The sequence below is a fragment of the Rhinolophus ferrumequinum genome, chromosome 3 (genome assembly GCF_004115265.2).
Source record: "Rhinolophus ferrumequinum isolate MPI-CBG mRhiFer1 chromosome 3, mRhiFer1_v1.p, whole genome shotgun sequence".
Lineage (NCBI taxonomy): Eukaryota > Metazoa > Chordata > Mammalia > Chiroptera > Rhinolophidae > Rhinolophus > Rhinolophus ferrumequinum.
In genome coordinates, this window is record NC_046286.1 from 45,852,628 (window position 1) to 45,875,713 (window position 23,086).

Below are 23,086 nucleotides of genomic sequence, written 5' to 3' on the forward strand. Positions count from 1 at the left end.
ATAGGGCCTTAAAATATTCAATAGTCTTTGACATGCAAAGAGGAAACGAACTGTCTCCAAGGTAAAAGCCTGAGCAGTAGTGTGAAAAGATGTGGAATATCCATCCACTAACTAAAGAGAAGTGCAAGGAAAGAAGGTTCAATGTATTGAAAGGTGTTGGGGGTAATAATGAGGGCCTTGAATGTCACGCTGAAGTTTAAACTTTATTCTGTAAGCTGGCAGAGCCATAGGTTTATGAGCAAGGGAATGAGATTCCTGCTTCAAAAAACTGGTGAAAATACAAAAAGCTTGGAAAGGGTAAATTTGAGACAAGACGACCACTTGATATTTCAGTAGTTTAAAAGAGAAAACCTAAAGGACATGATGAGAGGGAATACAGAAGCATTGACTTACTTAAGAGCAACTGCAGGGAGAATAATTGAGTTTTTAAATTGAGCAGTTAGGAAGATAAAAGTAGCAATTAGGGAACTTTGGAGAAGATCAGAATTACAGAGGAAGATAATTTTTATTTGCATGTTGAACTCTGCGGTGCATGTAGATACTCAATTGGAAATATGTAGCAAGTAGACTGAAGATAGGTCAGGCCAAGAGGTAGGTACAGCTTTGATAATTATGCACAGAAGCACTAATTCCAATATGAAAATTGAACCGAAAATATTTTGTCTTCCAATGTCCTCTCCTTTTACCCTCATGAGCCCTGACCCATTTATCAGTACTTGACCTCATCCTTTCTGCCTCCTATGGATTCTCAACGTCATCTGTAATAGGAAATTAGTTGAATTATTTCCTCTGAACGAGTGTTAAATGGTGGTTGGTTCTCTACCTAACCTTATGTCTGTTAGTAGACAGTTCTAATTTAAGTTCTGAATTTTGATAGCAGGGACCCAGTTGGTGAAAAGGAATAAAGCGTCCTTCCCTTTTCTTAGTCCAAGAGTTGAAACTGGGTAAAAACTGATCTTTTATAGTTGTCTCTTTTGCCCTTCTAATGACCCTCCCATTATATTGAACACATTATCCTTTACAGGGTGGAAGGCCCTCCAACTCCCATGTGCTCTATGCAATTGACAGCTGCTTCAGGTTAAAGGAATCAAACATACTCATACTTGGGCATGAAAGGCTGGTAGTCTCATTAGCCTGTATTAAATGTTTTAAGGACATTGCTGAACTAAATTTTAAAATCAGGCCTGCCTTGCTGAGCATATGATCCCTGAGCTAACTCCTCTGAGTTGTTTTTTGTATTTAATTCCTTTCTCTCCATAAATCTTTCAAAAAGTCCCAAATACAACCGTTTTCAAATAGGGGAAGAATATGTCTGAGGCAGAATTGTGTAAGCACAAATCATGTAATTCAAGAACTACTTGTTTTTAAATCTGAAATTTGAGTGCATTTTATAGAATGCTATTTATAAACAAAATTTAATCTTTAAAAAATTTTTTCTTGAAAGTTTTAGAGCAGATTCTCTGAAGGTATGAGTGAATGGAGCCCTTTTTTTAAGAGTTAGGGATACTATTTAATGCTTGAAGTAAACCCTTTAAATCTCTTGGATTAGACTGTCTTCAATTAATCTGACAGTTTTCAGATTACTTTTCAAACCCTTTGCAATTCTCTTGGACTTCTGAATTAAATATGCTAACATGTATAAGTAATGTTTTTAACTCCCAGGAATTATATTTGCCAAACTTCAATTTATAAAAACACCAAATTGAATTAAGGTTTAGAAAGGTTTTGCATTTGCTGAGAATTCATTGTTGGGATACTAGAATTCATTTTCTAAGTAGAGTTTATAGTAATGTTTCCTTAGTATAGAACTGGTGACACAGAGTTCCCTCTATTAGAGGAATAGCTTATTGTGGCGTTACAGTCTCTGAATTAAGGAATGGCATGAAGGGACAAGGAGGAGGATTGGCAGAAGCAACCTACATAATCATGGAAAATCATGCACATTTGTCAAAGGAGGCTACATATTCTATTCTAGCTCCTTTAGATCATGTATCTTGAATGTAACCATAGCTTAGACGAAATGACGTTCTTAAAAAATGAAAATACTTCATTTCTTTAGTCACTCACCCAATAACTTTTATGCATGTGTAAGAAAGAACTGGGGAAAGCTAAGTAATTTTTCCAACTGGCAGAAAAATATGTGCAATTTTTTTTATCTGGTTGTAAAGATGATACTAACCAAACTCCTCCAAAGCTGGCCATATATACATAACTACTCAAATTATTACAGACGGTTCCTTTATTCTGCGATTAACCTAATCAGTTGTCAAAAAGAAATTACCAATGTGTTTTGGGCAGTCTAGAAACTTGGGGAGGGGATGGCAGGTAAAATATTTTGATGACTTATTTCCAACATTTTTAAGTTCAACTCAAAATTGCCTCCCAAGATCTTTAAAGATCTGTATTACACTTTACTTGGCAACACGGAATCAAAGCCTTGCAGAGATTTATGATCTGGGGTATCTTTTTGTTATAAGACCTCAAATGGTTCCTTCCAAAGTTGAAATTACCCTTCCTCTTCAAGTGATCAGGCATTTACTACTTTCACATTTTAGAACGAAAGGATTAATACCAAAGCTTGGACTGCCCTTTTCCATCAGCCTTCCAAGTGTGCTGGGCACTGCATTCAGTAGTCTCCTTAGCCATCTGGGTCTATTTCTTAAATTCCTGTATCACCTGATTCTTGAAACCAGATCCTAAATTTCAAAACTTAAGAAAATAGAATTACATTTATGAAAGATATTGAAGCAAGGTTTTCTGGGAGGAAATCTGTGTTATATGTGAGTACCAAAAGAGAAGAAAGGGAATGGCTGAAAGGCTCGTTACCACTGAAAAGACTGGAGTAGAGGGCAAGGCACTGTGCAATTCTTAGTACTTGAATGGCTCCAACTCTTTAATGCCTTCAATGCTGAGTTAATATCAGTGAAGCTAACAGAAAGCCAAAATCGTATAAAATTGTTCCGTAAGTGATGTAATTCCACTTTCCATGATAAACACTCACAAAACCACAACCTTTGAGTCTAAATTCATAAAGGGTGGACAAAGAGTGGTCACCAAAAGTTCTGAGTGTCAGTTATATCTGACTACTGACAGGCAGCTCAGAGCTCTGTATAAAGTGGTTTTCGCCATATTTTAGAATAAATTTTTTTCATCCATTTTGTTAAGTGGTATTTTTTTAAAATCCCATTCAGTAATTATATGGTAAGAGTAGGAAATTATAAAGTATAAAACAATACAAAAAAAATGGTTAGACTCTAGACCTTAAAAATAGCAATGAATGTCCTACAAAACTAGAACATTAGTATCTATGTCTAGTTCAGCTACATTTAACATTTTAAGGTCAAAATTTTAAGGTTTACTGACAGTGATGAAGCTAATGCTCTTCCCTACAGCTATTTAATTATGTATTTCACAATATGTTAAGTTTAAATAACATTCCTTCTCATTTTTAAAATATAAGATTGCCCAGAAGAGTCTGACTAGTTATATAGCTTATGTCAATTCTGAAACCAAGTACTTTCTCTCAAGGTGTAAAATATTGCCACAAAGCAGATACTGCTTCACAAATGTAATAGGAATGATTCTTAATCTCCCCACCCCCCAAAAAAAAATCCATTAAATTTTTCTATTATTGAAAGCTATCACTTAGGCTTGGTAGAGTATATCGATTTTTGTTGAAATTAAAGTCAATTTAACAGCATTTTAAGTCTATACTTTTAGGAGTAAGCTAAGAAAATTAGAATTTAACTATTTCTTAAGAAAAAATTCTTTAAAAAACAAGTGGTTGTGTAAGCAAAGAATTCGGATTTTCATCACTCTACCTCTATGAAGCTATTTCTAAAAAGCATATTAGTACCTAGGCATTTAGTTCATAGAATTATACTCCTAGAGAAGTAATTTTGCTTCTTGTTTCAGTTCCACTTTTTCTGAGGAACTCCTCATCCTACACAAGCTGTAACACACATATAATCAGACATTAATGAAGATGCAGTCAATCCATTTCTAGGACTGAGTACTGGCTAGTCATTCTTTCATCTGAAGAGAGATGGACCCTTTAAATTTTCTGCAGGCATTTTGAAAGAACCTGAAACCCGACATTCTTTATTCTAATTTGTAATCTAGTTTATAAAGTAGTTTATAAACTAAGAAATGTAGGTTGAATATTATTTTGATTTATGTGAACCATATACTTAAAATCACATACTTTAAAAAAATAGTAACCATCAATCCACTGAGCATCCACCTACTTCCACAAATTGGTATTATTTCTTTTTGTAAATTTCAGAGTTATGGTATATTCTTAGAATATAAGATTCAGGAAAGACTGATCATATAACCCGTTCCCCGAGACAGAATCAAAACAATACCATGTTTTATGAAAAATAATTTCTTCACATGATTCCTTTAAAGAAATGACATTTGTCATTATTATAAAGTACTGTTCTAACTTGAGAGAAGTTGAATCAACACTTCTTTCAGGGTCTAAAAAGGTTTTTGACTCAATTACTTTATACTTAATTTGCTTAATTCTGTCAACATGTTTTTAAAGGAATACAAGATATAAATTTTCCAGAGGATTTAAATTGACCTGGCAGACCAATGCCAGAGTTAATGCTATGGTCCTAAATATTCAATTATCATTAATAGAACGATTTAGATGCTAAGGTACATAATCCTCATTTAAAACTTGAAAATGTTTTCTAACCAAATATATATGAGTTCTGACTTCAAAACCCTTACTGAACCATGGGTCCTTAAATTCTTGGGAGTCATTTGTTTGAGAAATCTACAGGCCTAGACCTGAAGCTTTGGTTCCATGATGCCAGGTTAAGATCCTCTGCACCAGACCATGCTGTGTGAGTAGCATACATTTATCTGTACAAGTACCCCAAATATTGTACCACCTTGTTTGGACAACAAATTTAATTTTTAACTCTAAGTAAGTAATTACATTTTTACTGTAGTGTAGAAGAATTATGAAAGTATTTCTAAATAGTTTTTAAACTGCCTAATTTTGCCTCTTGTAATGGTATTAGAATAAACACATTCTTATTTGTAATACAACAGTATGTCTTAGAATAGTTGTATCTCAAGTAAACTGCAAATAATATGTAGTCCTGAAATTTGTTAATAATTTACATTTAAAATAGATTAGCCCAGTGGCGTAAGATTAAATCATAGGCTCCAAATAAAAAATTCAGCATATTCCCCCATTATCTGTTTTAAAAATATTAGCTGCTATACAGAAATTATTTGTGTATTATTTATAGGGAGAAAAAAAACAAGTAGTTGTGGCCATCTTTATTTTCTTTGTCATTAACTTATCCTCTATGATTCTGAACAAATGGAGGGAGGTAGGTAGGGCCCCTACACTAAACTTGGGAAATACTAATATATTATCTTTAAAGGAAATGATCACAGATGTGTAAAACATTTGATTTATTAACAATCTTACTCTACATATTCTCTCTTAAATGGTCCAAGAAATAATTCTGTAAAAGTGAACCCTAGAATAGATATGCCTAAAAGGCAATTTTCCTGGGTACCAGCACAACCGGCAATTAATTTCCAGTCACAGAACCCATTTTCACTGAAGCCTAGAATCATTTCCTAATTCTATTCTTTTTGCTCTGAACATTATCTTAATTTAGTATACATCTGTCAAAGACTACTTCTTCCAAAAAGACACAGCATTAGTTGTCAGAGAGAGGCAGTCTGCAGCCCAGCCACCCCCCAGCTCCAAAGTCTGAAGGCTGTGTGCCCTTGTGCATGTCATGTAACCTCTCTGCATCTCACTTTCCATGTCTGCAGTGGCATTTACCCCATAAAGCTGTTGTGATGATGAGCGAATAATGTAAAACTTAAGAGCAGTGCCAAACATATACTAATATGCTCAAAAAAGTCTGAACTATCATCATTCCAGTTTTCCATCAAACCGAACAGTATCCTTCTAAGCAGATCTACAGATTTACAACTGAAAACCAAATCAGAGGTAAGTCAAAGGATTAAGCATGTTCAGAAACAGTGACTTATTAACTTGTTATTAAGACAATAATTAAATGCAGAGTAAAGACACTATAATGAATTCCTAGTTAATATTTGGAATGACTGCGTATGTGTGTAAACCCAAACATTTATTTAGAAAATATAAAAAATTACTATTAATATTTGCCTTGCTCTTTCTTCAGACATAAATTTCCTTTAAATTTTCAATAGTACCACATCATTTTATAACTAAATTTTATTACAGCTGAACAATTCAAAGAGCTGTAGTTTTGAAATAAATTTTGCTATGATTAAATAGAGAAGCTATTCAGAAAGTACAGTAAACATGAATTTATGGTACTTGGCTAATTACCAGTATATAAACTATTTTGTAAAGTTATTTCTTACACAAAGGATCTAAAATGCAAAGAAAAATGGAATTTGTATTCAAAACAAATAGAAGCAACACCAGCTCCTATATACTAAAAATATACGACAGATTATTTTTCTTAAGTACTCTAGATACAAATATTAACTGTATGGGCTGAAAACTTTTAAATTTTCAGCATAATTCAACAAGGTACACAAGTAGGACTCTATAAATATATCCCCTATAATTATCATATTTATCACAAATACTACCAAAAGCCTCTGAAAACCATAAACTACAAACACATTTTAAAGAAATTCTCAGTTTTAACAACTACAAAAGCAATTAATAGCAATAGTTATTTGGTTTAAAAAATGAAGGGCAGTGTAATGTAAATCCAAACACTGCACAAAGTTGTTTTTTGAGAATGCAGTCTTGAGTTTCTTAACACAAGGTTCTAAACACTTGCAAAAGTTGAGATTTGTTCTATACAATTTAAAGTCTGAAGCTAGGGCTCTAAAAAAAAAAACACATTAAGATGAAAAGTAGGTATGCAGAAATAATGGTATAAAATATTATTTTAATACAAAATGTACCACTCTTCAAATGTATAAGGCTTAGTATGAATATTTTTGGACTATGAGTGTTGTACATAATTTTTATAATCTCAAACCATTCAAAATTCAGTATTTTAAAAAGGTTTTGATATTTCTGAAGTGAATGAACATAGTACAGGAGGCAATTTAATGTCAACTTATCTATACTGTTCCATCCAATAAAAATAAAAACCTTTTTTGAGCTCAGGAGAGAATCTATCATTTGACTATTTGATCTCTATATAAATTCTACTTTGGGGAAAGTCAGAATTTTGTAATATGACTAATATCCACCAAGAATTGGCCCAAGTTTAAACATAAGACACAAGAGAGACATAAGGTATCAAATAGTTTAAGTCTGCCCTATACAATTATACAGTCATAATTACTTTTTACATGAAGTAAAGTGCTTTAAAGTAAAAAATACTTTTGTAAAAGGTATTATTAATATTATCAATACAGTAGACCCCCTTATCTGTGGTTTCACTTTCTACAGTTTCAGTTACCTAGTCAACCTTAGTCCAAAAATATTAAATGGAAATTTCCAGAAATAAACAATTCATAAGTTTTAAATTGCGTGCAGTTCTGAGTACCTCACTTCATCTCATCACGTAGGCACTGTAATTATCTCACATCATCACAAGAAGGGTAAGTACAGTACATTTTGAGAGACCACATTCACGTAACTTTTATTACAGTATATTGTTATAAATATTCTATTATTGTTGTTGTTAATCTCTTCCTGTTCCTAATTTATAAATTAAATGTTATCATAAGGTATGTATGTATAGGAAAAAAACAATATAGAGTTTGGTACAATCTGAGGTTTCAGGTATCCACTGGAGGTCTTGGAACGTATCCCCACGGTTAAGGGAAGAACTGCTATATTTAATATCCAAGTAGAATTTTCTAAATTAGTTCCATTTTACCTATTTCCTTTGAAAAGTACCTTCTGTCACAATGTAAACACAAAATGGTCCATAAAATGGTGACATTAGACACATCATAATTTGTGGTGTGGGCCCTTAAATTGAGATGAAATCTTTATTAACCCAAAGCTAGAGAGATTTTATTTCTTGCACATGCCCAAAGTAACTAACATCAACTCACGTTTTCTGTAAGCCTTGAAGAATTTTTATTTAACATAATGAGAAGTTTAATAACTTATATTAAAGACCACCTAGGGTTCTTCTGTTGTTCACCAACTGTTTTTGTGACGATAACTCCGAGATCTGGAATATGATCGAAAATGAGAGTGTTTTGCTGTTTGTGCTTTAGTTTCAGAATTGGTATACCCTTTGGGAGATTTACATGGGGATCTTGCTATGGAGTCAGAATGTCTTCCATGTGATCTTGATTTTGTTCCTGAGCTAGTCTGCTTTTGAGGTGAACTTGATTGTGATTTTCCTATTGACTTGGACCTTTTTTGTAAGGACTTGGACCTTGACCGTCCTCTAGAACCAGAATTCCTTCTTGGAGTTCTTGACTGCCTTGCTGAGGTAGATCGCCTTGGTAGTGATTTGGAGCGAGATTTAGACTGGCTATAGGAAAATCGCCTGTGTCGAGACCTAGAAACATCCACAAAGTTAGAGTATATATTTCACAAAAAACAGTTAACAGATTAGGAAACAACACTTATAGGAAGTTATATACTTTACATAATGTTAGTTAGGTTTTTATTGGTAAGTTAAAAGAAACAATTCATCAGATTTTATTATGCATGCTTTTGGTTCAAACATAACAATCTTATAATACTTGTTATACTAAAATGTATAACCAAAAGATTCTTATTTTACTAGATATATCTTGACATGGGTCAGTTCTGAAAAATGCTGTGCATTTTTAGTCTGGGTTACACAAGGAGGAGGAGGGGGAAGAGGAGGAAGAGGAGAAGGAGGCGGAGTAGAAAAAGAGAGAAAGAAAATAATTATTTAAAGTTTACCAAATAATGCTTATAAAAATGAAAACCTAGATGCAGGACTTCTATATTCTGCCATGATAGAACAGCTTGTACTAGACTAGTCTTCCCACAGAAAACAGCTATATAAAAAAGCTAGACAACATTTATAAAACAACTATTTTAAAGTATTAGAGAACAATCAACACAAGCAAAGGGGTGGTAAGTCATGCCTTTTTTACTAAGATCATTTTCCTAATGTCAGCATCGGGGAATTGAGAACAACCAGAAAATGACTGACTAAGCTGGAGACAGAGGTAGAATTCAGGGCTACCAAAATGGCTGGGACTTGGAGGCAAAATTCTAGAGGTGAGAGAATTGCAGACAAATTAACAAAAACCCTAAGATCTGCCTACAAATTCTCAACTCACTGGCCACCTTCTAAGCTGTGCATACATAGGATGAGACCCCCCGAAGAGGTCAGCAAAAAACTGCAGCTGGAAGATTCAATAATTGAGCTGAAATATTATCAGACACATAGTGCTGGGGATAAGAGGCTGGAGTTTAAGCCCCCAGAAGGTCAAGGAGTCTTGAGTAACAACCCAGGCTTCCAATTAAGGACCCAGAAGGACGATGTCAAGATGATCTGCCAATAACTCTTCCTGCTAGAAGAAAACAACTTTCTTTGGAGGACATTATCATTGAAAGCTTCTATAATTTTTCATCAACAATGCTAACACCCAATAAAAAAAAATTATGAGGTCTGTGAAATATGTATTAAAATGACTGAAAACTAAGGAAAATAAAAGACAAAAAAAACATACAAAAGTAATTTGGTTATTGGTGTTAGACAGGAATTTAAAATATTACTATGACTAATATGTTCAAAAAATAAGAGAAAAAGACAAAGCAGACGAAAAAGATGGAGAATTTCAAAAGAATTTTGGAATTTATAAAAAGAAACAACTGGACATTTTAGAACTGAAAAACTATATCTGAAATTAAAGTCACTAGATGGATTTAACAGCAGTCTAGATATAAAAGAAGAAATAATGAACTCAACTGAAAAACAGGTTAGAAAAACATTATACTGAAACAAAATAAGAGAAAAGGAATTTTAAGAAATCCAAAACAGAGCATAAGTGATATCTGGAACATAGTTGCATGGCCAAACGAAAAAACTGAATAAGGCAGAAGCAATATATATCATAGAATTTTCCACAACTAGTGAAAGGCATCAACTCACAATTTCCAGAAGCTCAGTACACCCTAGGTAGAATAAATACAAAGAAAACTACACAAGACATATCACAATGAAATTGCTGAAAACCAAAGAGAAAAATCTGAAAATCTGCTAGAGAATAAGAGACACATTACCTTCAAAAGAGCAACATTAAGAATGCCAGCTGACTATGGATTTCAGAAAAACAATAGTATGATATTATTAAAAAGAGGGGAAAAGTTCCCGCCAACCTAGAAATCTATCCCAAGCAAAAATATCCTTCAAAAATGAAGATGCTTCAGACAAGCAAAAGCTAAAGAATTCATTGCCAGCATATCTGTACTATAAGAAATACTAAAAAACTTTTAGACTGAAGGAAAATAACCCCAGATAGAAACATGGAACTACAGGAAGAAATAAAGAGCACTGGAAAGTATAAATATATTGATCTAGAATATATTCTAGAATAAAAGCAATGTTTTAGAAATTATTACATTTCATTCCTGTGGTACATAGTTGTCAGAAAAAAATGGAAAAACTTTCCTTGAAAAAAAAAAAACAACATGGAAAATAAATAGATGCTATTTTAAAACTCTTCAGGAATATTTAGGAATATACACACATTCACTAACATAAATTCAACCAGATTTAAGGAATACCTAACACAATCTAGGGACTACTGCTAAAGTGCTGGGGATATAAGCAAGAAGAAAACTAAAGTCCTCGCTCCTCAAAGAGCTCACAAGTCTAGTGATAGCAACAAACTAGTTTTTTTCCATGTCCGCTGAAGGCAAAATGAGAGGCCTCTTTTTACTCCAAGGTAATAAATACCACATATACTGTATATACTCATAATGTTCGGCTTATATATATTCTATCTCTCTCACACACACATACATACATGCACACACACTCTGATCCCCATAAATACCTTGAGAGGTAGGTCAGATTTACATTCTCTGTAATACAATTTTACAGATGAAAAAAACTAAGGTCGCATTAAGCAACGGTCTTATAACTAATACAAAGCAGAACAGCATTGTCTCCCAAGAAGATGTAGTTCTTTCTATTGCTGATACTCCATGATGATTTGGGACAATTAACAAACATTTTTTTTGTTTTTGTTTTTCTCCAGGCACGTATTATACTTTATTTCCACTAGAAGGCAGCAAATGTGAATATCCACTTTTTTTTTTAGATCAATCAGGAGAAAAACTGGTAACTAAGGGTCCAATGTAATGCATTTGGAAACAGCTTGTATTATTAATGAATCAAATGGGCAATTTCTTTCTTTTCTTTTACAAACTAAGTCTTTCTACCAACCCAGTGGATATTAGTAAGTTAAGACAGTGCTATTTTGGGCACAAAATTACATTTACTTTGATCTTTGAAATATAAACATTTCATACCATCCACATCATTCTAAACTTACAGTGAACTTTACGTGTATAGTTTATACTACGTATAGTTATACACAGTCTAAATACTGTGTATATATGGTAGTGTATAGATAAATATAAAATTCAAGTAATATGAGTGAACTGTTAATATCACTCCCTTATACTATTCATGTCCTCTGTGAAGCCAGAAGCAATACCAACGGTACTGGTTTGGTTTTCCTATAGACAAGGCATGTCAAACTCTTTAAATCTTAATTTGCTTTCATTATGTTTTAAGTTCTATAAATATAATTTTTTGTTTGATTATAGAAACTATAAAAATCCTTAGCCATGGGACAAGCTAGATTATTCTCCACAGATGTAATGGAGGTTTATATTCTTACACTATCAAAGAAAGTATGATAAAAAGGATCAAGTTCCAGAATACTGACTGTTTCTAAATATTTCTTCACCAATATTGGTAATGGTTCAGTGCTGACCTGGGTTGTTCTCTTGCCTTTTAAAAGGAGTTTAAGGCTTTCTCCCACATGCCTTCATAAAAATGGGCCAAAATCAAAGCATACCCAATGACAGGGACTGATCTGACATGAGAGATTCTGACATGAGGGCTCTGACTACGCCACATTTTCTAGCAATCAGGATTCTTAGCTATTGAAAAGTCATAGTCATAGAATGTGGATGTGGTTCTCTCTTCCTATCTTTTCCTCCCACTTGGCTGGAGGAATTGGAGCCAGGCCACTTCACAGTCTTGTTTTTAGAACTAGGAACTTGGAGTAAATACTCTATCTCTCCAACTCTGGTACAAACTGTATTTTGAGCATTTTCTTGTCTAGGCTTAGAGTTGAGGAATGGAGAGAGTGGAGTGAAAGTGAGCAACCCTGGTGACCAGCTTTGATTTAAAGTTAAGTGGGCCGATCTATATAGCTTATACTACATGTGGTCCAGGAGAGCTAACTCTGTCACTCACAGAAAGGGGATACTCGTATAAATGCGGATGATTCTTTAAGAACAGAATTCACCTTAAAATTCTACATGCCTAAAAATTACAGCATTAAAACTCAAGATAAAAAGTACAAATGTTTAACAATTTAGTCATGTTAATACAATTTGAGTTATTTAAATAACTTCAAGTAATTAATTTTCATTGTGATTTATTATTATTCTAACAAAAACCACTCCTGGCTAGCAAAATAGATAACTTGCAAATGTCCTCTGAAAATACCTTTCACAAACGTATTGATTTACATTAAATTTAATCAACCTCCTTTCACAAGTGATTACATTTCTTATGAGTTTTTAATGACCAGAACTCCAGATTCTTAATCGTTGGGTCATTTAGGAAAATTTTATTTATTTAAAATTCCTCATTTTGTCAAGTATACATTTTTTAATTTTTTGCTTTTTCTTCAGTATACATTATCTTTCCACTAAAAAGGTTAAATAAAAACACTGGAGGGTATCCAATAAATCGAAGTTAATCTTTCTACAAAAGATGAATATTATTTATTTATTTATTTACTGGGGAATATTGGGGAACAGTGTGTTCCTCCAGGGCCCATCAGCTCCAAGTCGCTGTCCTTTAATCTGGTTGTGGAGGGCAAAGCTCAGCTCCACAGGCAGTCTCCATTTTCCCACCATCCCATGTGGGAATTGAACCAGCATCCTTCTTGTTAGGAGCTCGCGCTATAACCAACTGAGCCATCTGGCCACCCCAAAAGATGATTCTTTATGTATATTAAACAAAATGATTCTGGTGGCTTATTTTCGAAAACTCTTTAAAAATGTTTTCCACAAAAAGTAAAAACTTAAGTTTTCAATCCTCTTATATTTTGTACTCACTCTTTAAGGCTATCAGATCGCCTTCTATTTCTTCCCCAAGAAGAACTTCTACTTCGAGTTCTCCTTTGGCTGGGGCTTCTTGATCTCCTATGATCGCTTGGAGAGCAAGGGTGACGTTCTTTTGATTTCATTTGGCCTGGTGCTAGAATATGAAGTGCAAGACTTATAATTCATTACATGGAAACCTCAAAAACAGCCACTCAAATAGTATTATTGTCTGAAAGAATTTTAAACAACAACAAAAAAATCTATCATGGCTGAAACTCATTCTGCTGAATAAACAAGCGCTAATGTTTAGCCACACTTACTTTTGCGATCACCTTGTGCAAACTGTATTTCAATTTGACGGCCACATACCCACTTTCTATTGAGGTTATAAAGAGCGTCTTCAGCATCGCGGACATCTTCAAATATGACTAGCTGTTAAGGACACTTTGAACATCAGATATCAAGTAAAAATATTATTTTAAAACAATTATTCACATGACATGAAATTTAATAGAAAAACAAGTTCTAGTAACTAAGCTCACATCTCCAATATGAATAATCAAAAAAAATTTTCACCGTTATTATGGAAACAAATGCCCCATTATGATTTAGAAGAGTGAATCTAAAAATAAAAACAGTAACAAACATGCAACTATATTTTTAATGTATACATCAGTGTAGTTGCAGTATGCCTATATAAAAATATGTTATGAGAAAAAAATAAGTCCGACATTGACTAATATTATAAAATAAACTGTTTAGGACTCACTTCCTTCTTTCAGGTAAAAGATTAATTAGGTTTTTTTACTGAAAAATATCAGCATATAGAAGAAGCCTTTATTCTGAATTTAAAATTACTCTTTCATTCAAAGGCTTTTACATTATGACACTCAAGAGAAACTGATGATAAAATTGTACACACATGTGAGCTAAAATATAGTTTCAAAACTGATTTGGCCCTTTAAAAATGACCATATTTACCTTTGATCCTACTGCTTTAAAATACCTTTATAAAAGAAACATAAAAGCCACCTGTAAACATTTGGAATTACATATAGTGGTTTGTAATACCCCACTAAACTCTGTTATCTACATAAATTATATATTAATCCTAACTAAAAATGAAAATAAGCTATACAGAATGACTGAATTGCTGTATTTCAGGAGGTTGTTCACTGCTTTAATTTTTTTTTTTAATTGAAAACAGAAAAGCTCAAGAAATACAATACAAAATGAGACTTTGGCAATTACCTCAATGTCACTTGATCTTGAACCTTGACCTTTACTCTTTAAGGCTTGCAAGATGGACTTTACAAGAGACGCAGAACCAACAAAATCAGACTTGGCTTTGACTCTGGAACTCTGAGTAAATGTAGGAAAGCCGAAGTCTCAACCTGGTGTTGGCTTTGTCTTTTGCTTGATAAAGACTTCCCCTCTTCCAGGTCTTTATATCTGTGTCCACCCTCCCTCTTTACTCCTTGATGCTTGAACTTTAGGTGCCTTTTGTCTCGCCTGCTCGGTTTATGCTCGGATTCTAGCTAACAGGTTGGTTCAAACTGGGGGGCGCTTGCCAGCTACTGTGGACTGCTTTAGATTTTCTGAGATAAAGAAATAAACACATTTAAATTAGGCGATATTAATTTCATAACATATGCTCCTGAATACATATATGTATATACACGTGTATGTAGGCTATTCACATGCACACAGTAAGATAAAGGATATTGAACATAAGCAAATCCTCTTGGGCGGCGGGTGTAGAAGTCAAGTGGAATGTAAACGTCTACTATAGGGCCATATCGACCAAACTCACGGCGCAAGTCCTCAGGCCTGAAGCGTTTTAGAAATAAGGCAAACAAAATATGAATAGCTGGATTAAAATATTTTGCCTACAGAAATCCAGTTGAAATCCTCAAAAGAAAGACCTTATCTAGAGTAGCATTATCTAAAATTGTCTTCCATAAGACTCACCCAGGGTTTAGAAAGGAAGACAGAAAGAAAGAAAACAAATCTCAGGCCTCACTTTCAGAGAGTCTGATTCAGGAAGTCTGGATTAGGGGCTAGAAATCTGTATTTTTAAAAGCACTCCAGGTGGCTGTTACACTTAGTCAGGTTGGGGAAACACTGACCTTTGAAAGGTATTCCTATTACAAGGTTTTTCAACTGTCAGTATAAAGAGTTCTAACTATTAACTACTTCATTAGAGTCATATTCATTTGTTTCACTATAATCTCATGTTTAGGTTAATTTTGTTTTCAGATAGCAAGAATTAGATTCTAAAGAAGTCCTACACTTATTTCTCAGTCTTTAAAGAAAAATGGATGTTTTACTGTTAAACATAAAGCAAAATAACTACAATGCTCTCATATTTGACAAGTATTTTTGAGCCTCCTACATGCCTTCTACTGTGACAGGTATAATGTTTCCCCCAAAATAAGACCTAGCCGGACCATCAGCTCTAATGGGCCTTTTGGAGAAAAAAATTAATATAAGACCGGGTATTATATTATATTATATGTTATATTAATTATATTATACTGTATTATATAAGACCCGGTCTTATATTACAGTAAAATAAGACCAGGTCTCATATGAATTTTTGCTCCAAAAGACGCAGTAGAGCTGACTGTCTGGCTAGGTCTTATTTTCGGGGAAACACAGTATTAAGGGGGAATACCAAAGACATTCATAGCATGTTTGTATTCGTGGAGCTACAATATAACTGAAGAGACAAAATACTTAGCATTAATAGCTGACAGTTATAGTGCATTTCTATATTAGCCATTGTTCACCTTAAGACCACCTAATTCTCACAAAAACCCTATGGATGTTTTTATAGATGAGGGCACAGATGGATAAACTCACCTAAGGCCACTGAGCCAGCAAGTGACTGAGCTGGAATCAAACTCCCAGACTGACACTAGTCTGTTCTTAACCACTAAGCAGATCTTAAGAGATTCTGCATCGAGCTATCAGCACAAAACACAGCTCAGAAGAAATGAATACAGAACAAAGACTCAAAGATAAATGCAAAGCTTCTAGCTTGGGCAAACGGAAGAAAAGATGGTGTCAGTGACAAAAATTAGCTAGAAAAGAGAGTTAGACTGAAGATGGAGGAGGCAAAAGAAGCTTTCAGGTTTAGAAATGCCAAATTTGAGGTGATGATGGAACTCCACAAGAGTTCTATAAGCAACTGAAAATTGTGATTATACAAATTATATTAATTTACTTTCCTCTCAAAACTGGCAGAGAAGTCAATGATTAAAGCTAGAGATGTGGATTTAGGAATTATTACATAAAGATTCAACTAACATTGACTAAGCCACTATATACCAGGCCATGCAGCTGATACTGTGTTTCCCCCGAAATAAGACCTAGCTAGACAATCAGCTCTAATGCGTCTTTTGGAGCAAAAATTAATATAAGACACGGTCTTATATTGTTCTGTTAAGACCCAGTCTTAATACTATATTATATAAGACCCGGTCTTAATACTATATTATATAACACCCGGTCTTATTTAAGACAGGGTCTTATATAATATAGTATTAAGACCGGGTCTTATATTAATTTTTGCTCCAAAAGATGCATTAGAGCTGAGTGTCTGGCTAGGTCTTATTTTTGGGGCAACACAGTACTATGACCCACTTTATTGTATTTTTATTTTTATTTCATTTAATGCTCATTATAACTTGTTTAATTGTCTGCCTTCCCTGAGAGACTGTTAGTTTTAGAGGGCACTGACAATGTCTTTTTCTTTCACTTATTCATTCAACAAATACTTTTTGAGCACCTACTTTGGGCCAGCCTCTAGGGATATGGTAGAGAACAAGAAAAACACAATTCTCACTTCCATAAAACATAGGCTATGGGGTAAAGATTCTCAACCATTCCTGAATATTGGAACCATTTGTGAAAAGGATGTTACAGAAACAAGCACTGATGGATGAACACTGGACCTAATTAGTGCTTCCCATGATGAGTCAGTTATTAATTTTTTTACGGGCTTTATAGGCAATTCTGTGCATCACGGTTGAGAATCACCATCTAAAGCAGATGTCTTCATCAGTGTAGTATCTCAGTCCCTAGTATAGTTGCATGGCACATAGTAGGCGCTCAATACAGATTTGCTGTTATTAATGAGTGAAGAACACACTGTAACCATTAATAGTTAAGGAGACAGTAAGTTACTTTACCCAGAGGTACACACAGCCAGTAACGAAGCTAGTTCAAATGAATGCCATCTGAGGCAATCAATCCCACCAACCAAATGTGAGAAGCTGATAGGAAAAGGAACCTAGATGGTATAAAGGAGATTGAAGCAATGTGTGTCACAGGCTTGGAGTCCCAGAAGCCAAGGGTGACAGGAATCTGAAGAAACAAATCTCAAAAGAGCTGGCTCCCATTCACTCTCTCCACTCCCTCACCTGTTAGCTGTTGTTTTGTTTTCATTTATTTTTGTACTGGTTGTGATCTATTTTGATATTCAGAAAAGTATAGCGAAAAATAAAGCAAACAATCATGTATCCACCAACAATACTTATTATATCTCAATACTTGCCCTATTAGCCACAATTTTTAGTATTTTTGTAGAAATGAGACTTTATATCCTTCTACCTTGAAACAATCATTGGTGATCACCATCTTCTGCATAACTTTATATTTTTACTGCAAATGCACTTATCCAAAAGTACATGTTTTTATACATATCAAATTTCACATAATTTTGCACCTTGCCTTTTCCTCCCTTGAGATTTCTCCATGTAGCTCTAGTTCACTCATTTTAACTCTGTATTGGTATTGTTATGAATAAGCCACAATTTATTCATCCATCTTTCTGTGGATGAACATTTAAAATGCTTCCTTTTTTTCAATTGCAAACTGTGCTACCGTGTACATTATGATACATGTGCTTCCTAGAGCAGTGCTACAGTTCTCTGGGATGTATCACTAGCAATGCAACTGGTAGGTTGGAGAGTATGCATACCTTCAGCTTCACTACATGTTCTCCAAAGTGGCCATAAGAATTCCTACTGCACCACCTCTTGAATGAACAACTTTTAATCCTTGCCATTCTGAAGGATATAAAGTGAATGGGTATCTCATTGTTGTTTTAATTTTAATTTACCTAATGACCAGTGAGGCGCAACATCTTTTCATGCTTATGGGTCATTTATTTTGTGTTAATACCTAGGAGAATTTCTGGGTTAAAGAGGATGTATATATTTAACTTTTATGAAACTGCCAAACAGTTCTGCAAAGTGGTTGTACCATTTTATACTCCCACCAATAATGTATAAGAGTTTTGGTTATGCCAATCTTTGTCAGCACTTGGTATTGTCAGTCTTTTTAATTTTAGCCATTCAAGTGGGTGTTAAGTGAAATCTCACTATAATTATAATTTGCATTTCCCTAATGACAAACGGTGCTGAGCACTTTTTCACATGTTAATTGGCCATTTGTATATTTTTCTTTGTGAAGTGTCTGATTCCCCCCCCATTTTTAATAATGTTTCTTTTTATTATTGAGTTGTAAAAGTTCTTTATATATTCTGAAAACAGTCCATTGTCAGATATATGTTTTGTGACTATTTTCTCTCATTCTTTGGCTTCCCTATTTACTTTTTTAATGTTTTTTTTTTTAAAATAATGAACAGAAATTTCAATTTTGGTGAAATCTAATTTATCGACATTCCTTTTTCTTTTATGGTAACTGCTTTCTTTATCCTGTAAGAGATCTTTGCCTATCTCCAGGTTATGAAGATATTCTCCTATGTTTTCTTCTTAAAGCTTTATAGTTTTATCTTTTACATTTCAGCTGATGACCCAGCTCAAATTATGATGTAAGGTAGAGGTTACAGTTCATTTACTTTTCCTATGATGATATCCAGTTGTTCCAGCATCATTTGTTGAAAAGCTTTTCCTTTCTCCTCTGGATAGCTTAGGTACCTTATCAAAATCAATTGATTCTGTAAGTGTGGATTATTTATGGACTCTCTATTCTGTTCTATTAATCTACTTATCTATCCTTAGGCCAGTATCACATTGTCGTGACTACTCTATCATTTTAGTAAGTTTTTAAGTCAGGTGGTCTTCCAGCTTCAGTTATCTTTTTCAAAATTATTTTGGCTATTCTAGATCCTTTGTATTTTTACAATTAATTTGTCAATTTCTATTTTTTAAAAAGAGTTTGGTCAGAAATGCCTTGAATCTATAATATAATCATTTTGGGAGAGAACTGAAAACTTTGTATTTTGTTTTCTAATCCAAGAACATGGTATATCTATCAATGTATGTTGGTCTTTAATTTCTCTTGGCAAAACACTGTCGTTTTTCAGTGCAAAGGTTTTTATGTTTTTGTTGTTAAATTATTCCTAAGTATGTTTTTTGATATAAAAGTAAATGGAATTTTTATTATTTTAAATTGTTATCAATTGTTTGCTGTTAATATATAGAAATAGGATTTTTAAAGTTTACTTCGCATCCTGATAACTTACTATAACTCATTATTACTTACATAATTTTATGTAAACAAACATGTCATCTAAGAATAGGGACAGGTTTTACTTCTACCTTTATAATTTTTATGTCTTTTATTTATTTATTTATTTTTACCTCGTTGCACTGGTTAGGACCTGCAATAAAATGTTGAATGGAGGTTGTGAGAGTGGACATCCTGTCTTGTTCTGCTCTTAGGGGGAAAGCACTCAGGTTTTACCATGGAGTATCATGTTAGCTACAGCTTTTTCATAGGTTGAGGAAGTTCCCTACTATTCCTAGTTTCCTGAGACTTTTTCATCATGAATTTCATTTAATGCTTATTCTATATCACCATCAATGTTAACATCAACATAGCCTCATGTACACTGTAACCAGAAAATGCAACTAAGTATGTCCGAGGGAGGTACTTGATCATTGCTCCCTGACCTAACATGACATTATGCTTCATAATGGGAATGTTGTATTTGGGATTTAGACATGATTTTGTTCCATGAGAAAACTGTATCTGAGATTTTTTAAAAATTACTCTTCTACACAGTAACAACGCAAAGATATTAAAATTAATAGTCTTCCTGACCCACCTCGTTTCACTAATAAAAAGAAATGTAACAAATTATAAAATTACAAAATGTACTTTTAAGTCCTTCTTTAGTTCTTGTGCTCAATTGCATTCCTCACAAATTTTGTGCTGACCCATAATTAGTCTTTTAATGTCTTGTACTTTATCGTATATATTTAAATGGTCACTTCAAAGAAACACTTTAAATAAAATTTGCTTTGTTATGAACATTTTTACTAAATAAAATTTGAAAACAGGAAAACTAAAATCATTTAAATGGATTTCTTTTCCAGCCTCATTTTCTATATGGTTTTTCCTTTCTTCACTTTTTATATAATTGCCATCATACTGTACATATAATTTCAGTTTGTTTTAACATTTATCCCAATGATCTTCTTTATAAGCATCCTAAATGTTAAAGCTAATTCAAAATGTCTAGGTGTCATATTGCTAGTTAACTTACACTGTATGCTACCGTGTACAAAAAACCTGTTAATATAGGTTATATGTATGATTCTACTTTCCTAACACGACTCAGCAGCTGTGCAATCTTAAGCAAGATACTTAATCTCTCTAAACCTGGGTTTCTCATCTGTAAAATGGGTACATTACAGGAGTATTGTAAAAATCTAATAAGATAATATGTGCAAAGTTTTTAGTACAGTGCCTGGCCCATAGTGAGTACTCAACAAATGTTAACAATTATTGTTTCATTAAAACAATCCTGCTAGATTTTGATTGCCCCTCTCCCAGCAGTGTTAAGAAGTGGTGATAAAAATTAGGAAGACATGGCAACAAGTCCAAATGTCTATACAAGTAGTTATCAGCTAGAGTTTAGCACTAGCAGCTGCTGTCCCCGTTAGATGGCACGTGTTCTTTTCCATTTGCTATAGTCCACACCACCCTACTGTGTGTGCCTTATAAACCGACAACTTCACTCATTGCTATTACCCCAGCTGCACCCTGTGGCCATTACAATCTGAAACATCTCATTTTTTTGTAGACACAGTGGAGAGATGTGATGCTAATTTAAGTGGTCTGTTTAACTGAGGGAATTTTTTTTTTAACCTTACCCAAACTATAAATTTTGCTTATTTCCCAAGTAATGTATAGATAAACAGGTTGAGAAAAGAAATGTACACACAGGCATCTTTTAGATGTTAAGTAAGGTATATTAACTCAGTCTGTAGTTGTGACATACATAAAAGTAGGGATCAAAAAAAAAATTTTTAACATTTACTCCTCAAAGGTAAATCACGATGATCACAACACATAACTCTGGAGCCGAGGACTTCAACGTATTTGTAGCTGTGAAGCCCCAGGTAAGCCATTGAAACTCTGAGGTTCCGCTTTCCTTTTTGTACAGTTAAGATAATACTGCATATCTATGAAGGTTGGGGTGAGGTTGTAAATTAAGCCCAGTGAAATAAAAATCTCTATTAATGCCCCCCACGCCCCAGTATTCCCTCTGGCTCCGATTAAGGGAGAAAACTGCTATACGAAGAAGTTATTCCTTGAGATCTATGTTTAGGCACTATGCAGACAGAATTCTCAAAGGACGGGGGTGGGGTGGACTGAGAACATCAAAAAGGACCAGAAAAATCCATCCAAAGCGTTCTAAGGGGTGTTTATACAGTATTCAGAACTTTAAAGAAAAACATAAATCTTTCACTGAAGTTATCCTTTGTATATAGTACAAAACTGTAACGAATAAAATTTAACCAGCACCACCTGTAAGTAGATCAGACCGAAGGAAAAGAAACTGTAAGACCCACAGTACGCATTATTTTGTCCCAATGTGTTCTCACCATCCTCAATTCTTCATCTAGGAGGTAGGGCGCGCGGCTTTATCGGGACCCGGCGACAAAGGGGCTGAAACGCAGGCGCCCGCCCCAGCAAAAACACTCAAGGCCAGAGGCGGGAGGGACCTCGGCTCCCGGGAAAGGGGCAGCCCGCGCTCGGGCGCTGCGGGAGAGGACGGGCGCCCACCCGCCGGGGGCGGTGCCGGGGACGCGGAGAGCGCTGCGGGGCACGACGCGCTTCTGTGCGGCGCCCGGGGGAGCGCGGGCCGGGAGGGCGGCGGTGCGAGTCCCGCCCAGGCCCCGGGCAGCCTGCGGCTCACACTGCCCCCGGGAAGGGCGCCTCCGCACGAAGTGCCCGCCGGGCGGGCGGGGAGGCGCCGGGCAGACCCCCGGGCCGCGGCCGGGCTCCGCGACGCGGCCGTTACTCCGCCCCTCCCCCGCGCCCCAACCTGCGGCTGCTGCCGCTCACCTGGTGGCATCCGCGACGTTCCTGACGAACAGGGAGGTGTTGGGGGGCCTCGTGTAGCGAGACATGACCGGTTCCTCCTTTCCCTCCGGGCTTGCCCGCGGCCGCCAGGCTCACTCCGTCTCTCACTGCAGCCGCCGCCGCCACAGCAGCTCCGCCGGCCCCCCGCGCGACCCCCTCCCCTCGGCCTCGGCCCCGCCAGCGCGCAGCCGCAGAGGCGGCGTGGGGGGGGGGGCGCACAGAGCGGCGCAAGCCTGTCCGTGCAGACCGCGCGGGGCGGGGGCGGGGCCGACGCGGGGCCCGAGGCCCCGGGCATCCCGGGAGGGGGCGGCGCGGGCGGCCGGGCTCGGAGGGGATGGGAAGGCGCGGCACCGGGCGCCAGGGGGATCTGAGACGGGGCTGCGCTGGAGGCCCAGGTCTAGGGGAGGGGGAGGGGCGGCGCTGGGTCCCAGTCCGAGGGTA

The 23,086-nt window shown here is 35.6% G+C and overlaps 1 protein-coding gene across 3 annotated transcripts; it reads right to left on the reverse strand.

Moving 5' to 3' along the window:
* Positions 1-7,638: 7,638 nt before the first annotated feature.
* Positions 7,639-22,829, reverse strand: SRSF12 (serine and arginine rich splicing factor 12). Of its 3 annotated transcripts, none has more exons than XM_033103555.1 (5): positions 22,628-22,829; positions 15,023-15,127; positions 13,618-13,721; positions 13,310-13,451; positions 7,639-8,519 (listed from the first exon to the last, which is right to left on the reverse strand). In XM_033103555.1, exons 1-5 carry the CDS (start codon positions 22,690-22,692, stop codon positions 8,150-8,152), a joined length of 786 nt encoding a protein of 261 aa, XP_032959446.1. In that variant the 5' UTR covers positions 22,693-22,829; the 3' UTR covers positions 7,639-8,149. The 3 variants fall into 3 exon arrangements, with proteins under 3 accessions (XP_032959446.1, XP_032959447.1, XP_032959448.1); XM_033103556.1 differs by lacking the exon at positions 15,023-15,127 and adding an exon at positions 14,549-14,895 and having other exon boundaries at positions 13,618-13,741; positions 22,628-22,785; XM_033103557.1 differs by lacking the exons at positions 15,023-15,127; positions 22,628-22,829 and adding an exon at positions 14,549-14,668 and having other exon boundaries at positions 13,618-13,729.
* Between the last annotated feature and the right edge of the window lie 257 nt (positions 22,830-23,086).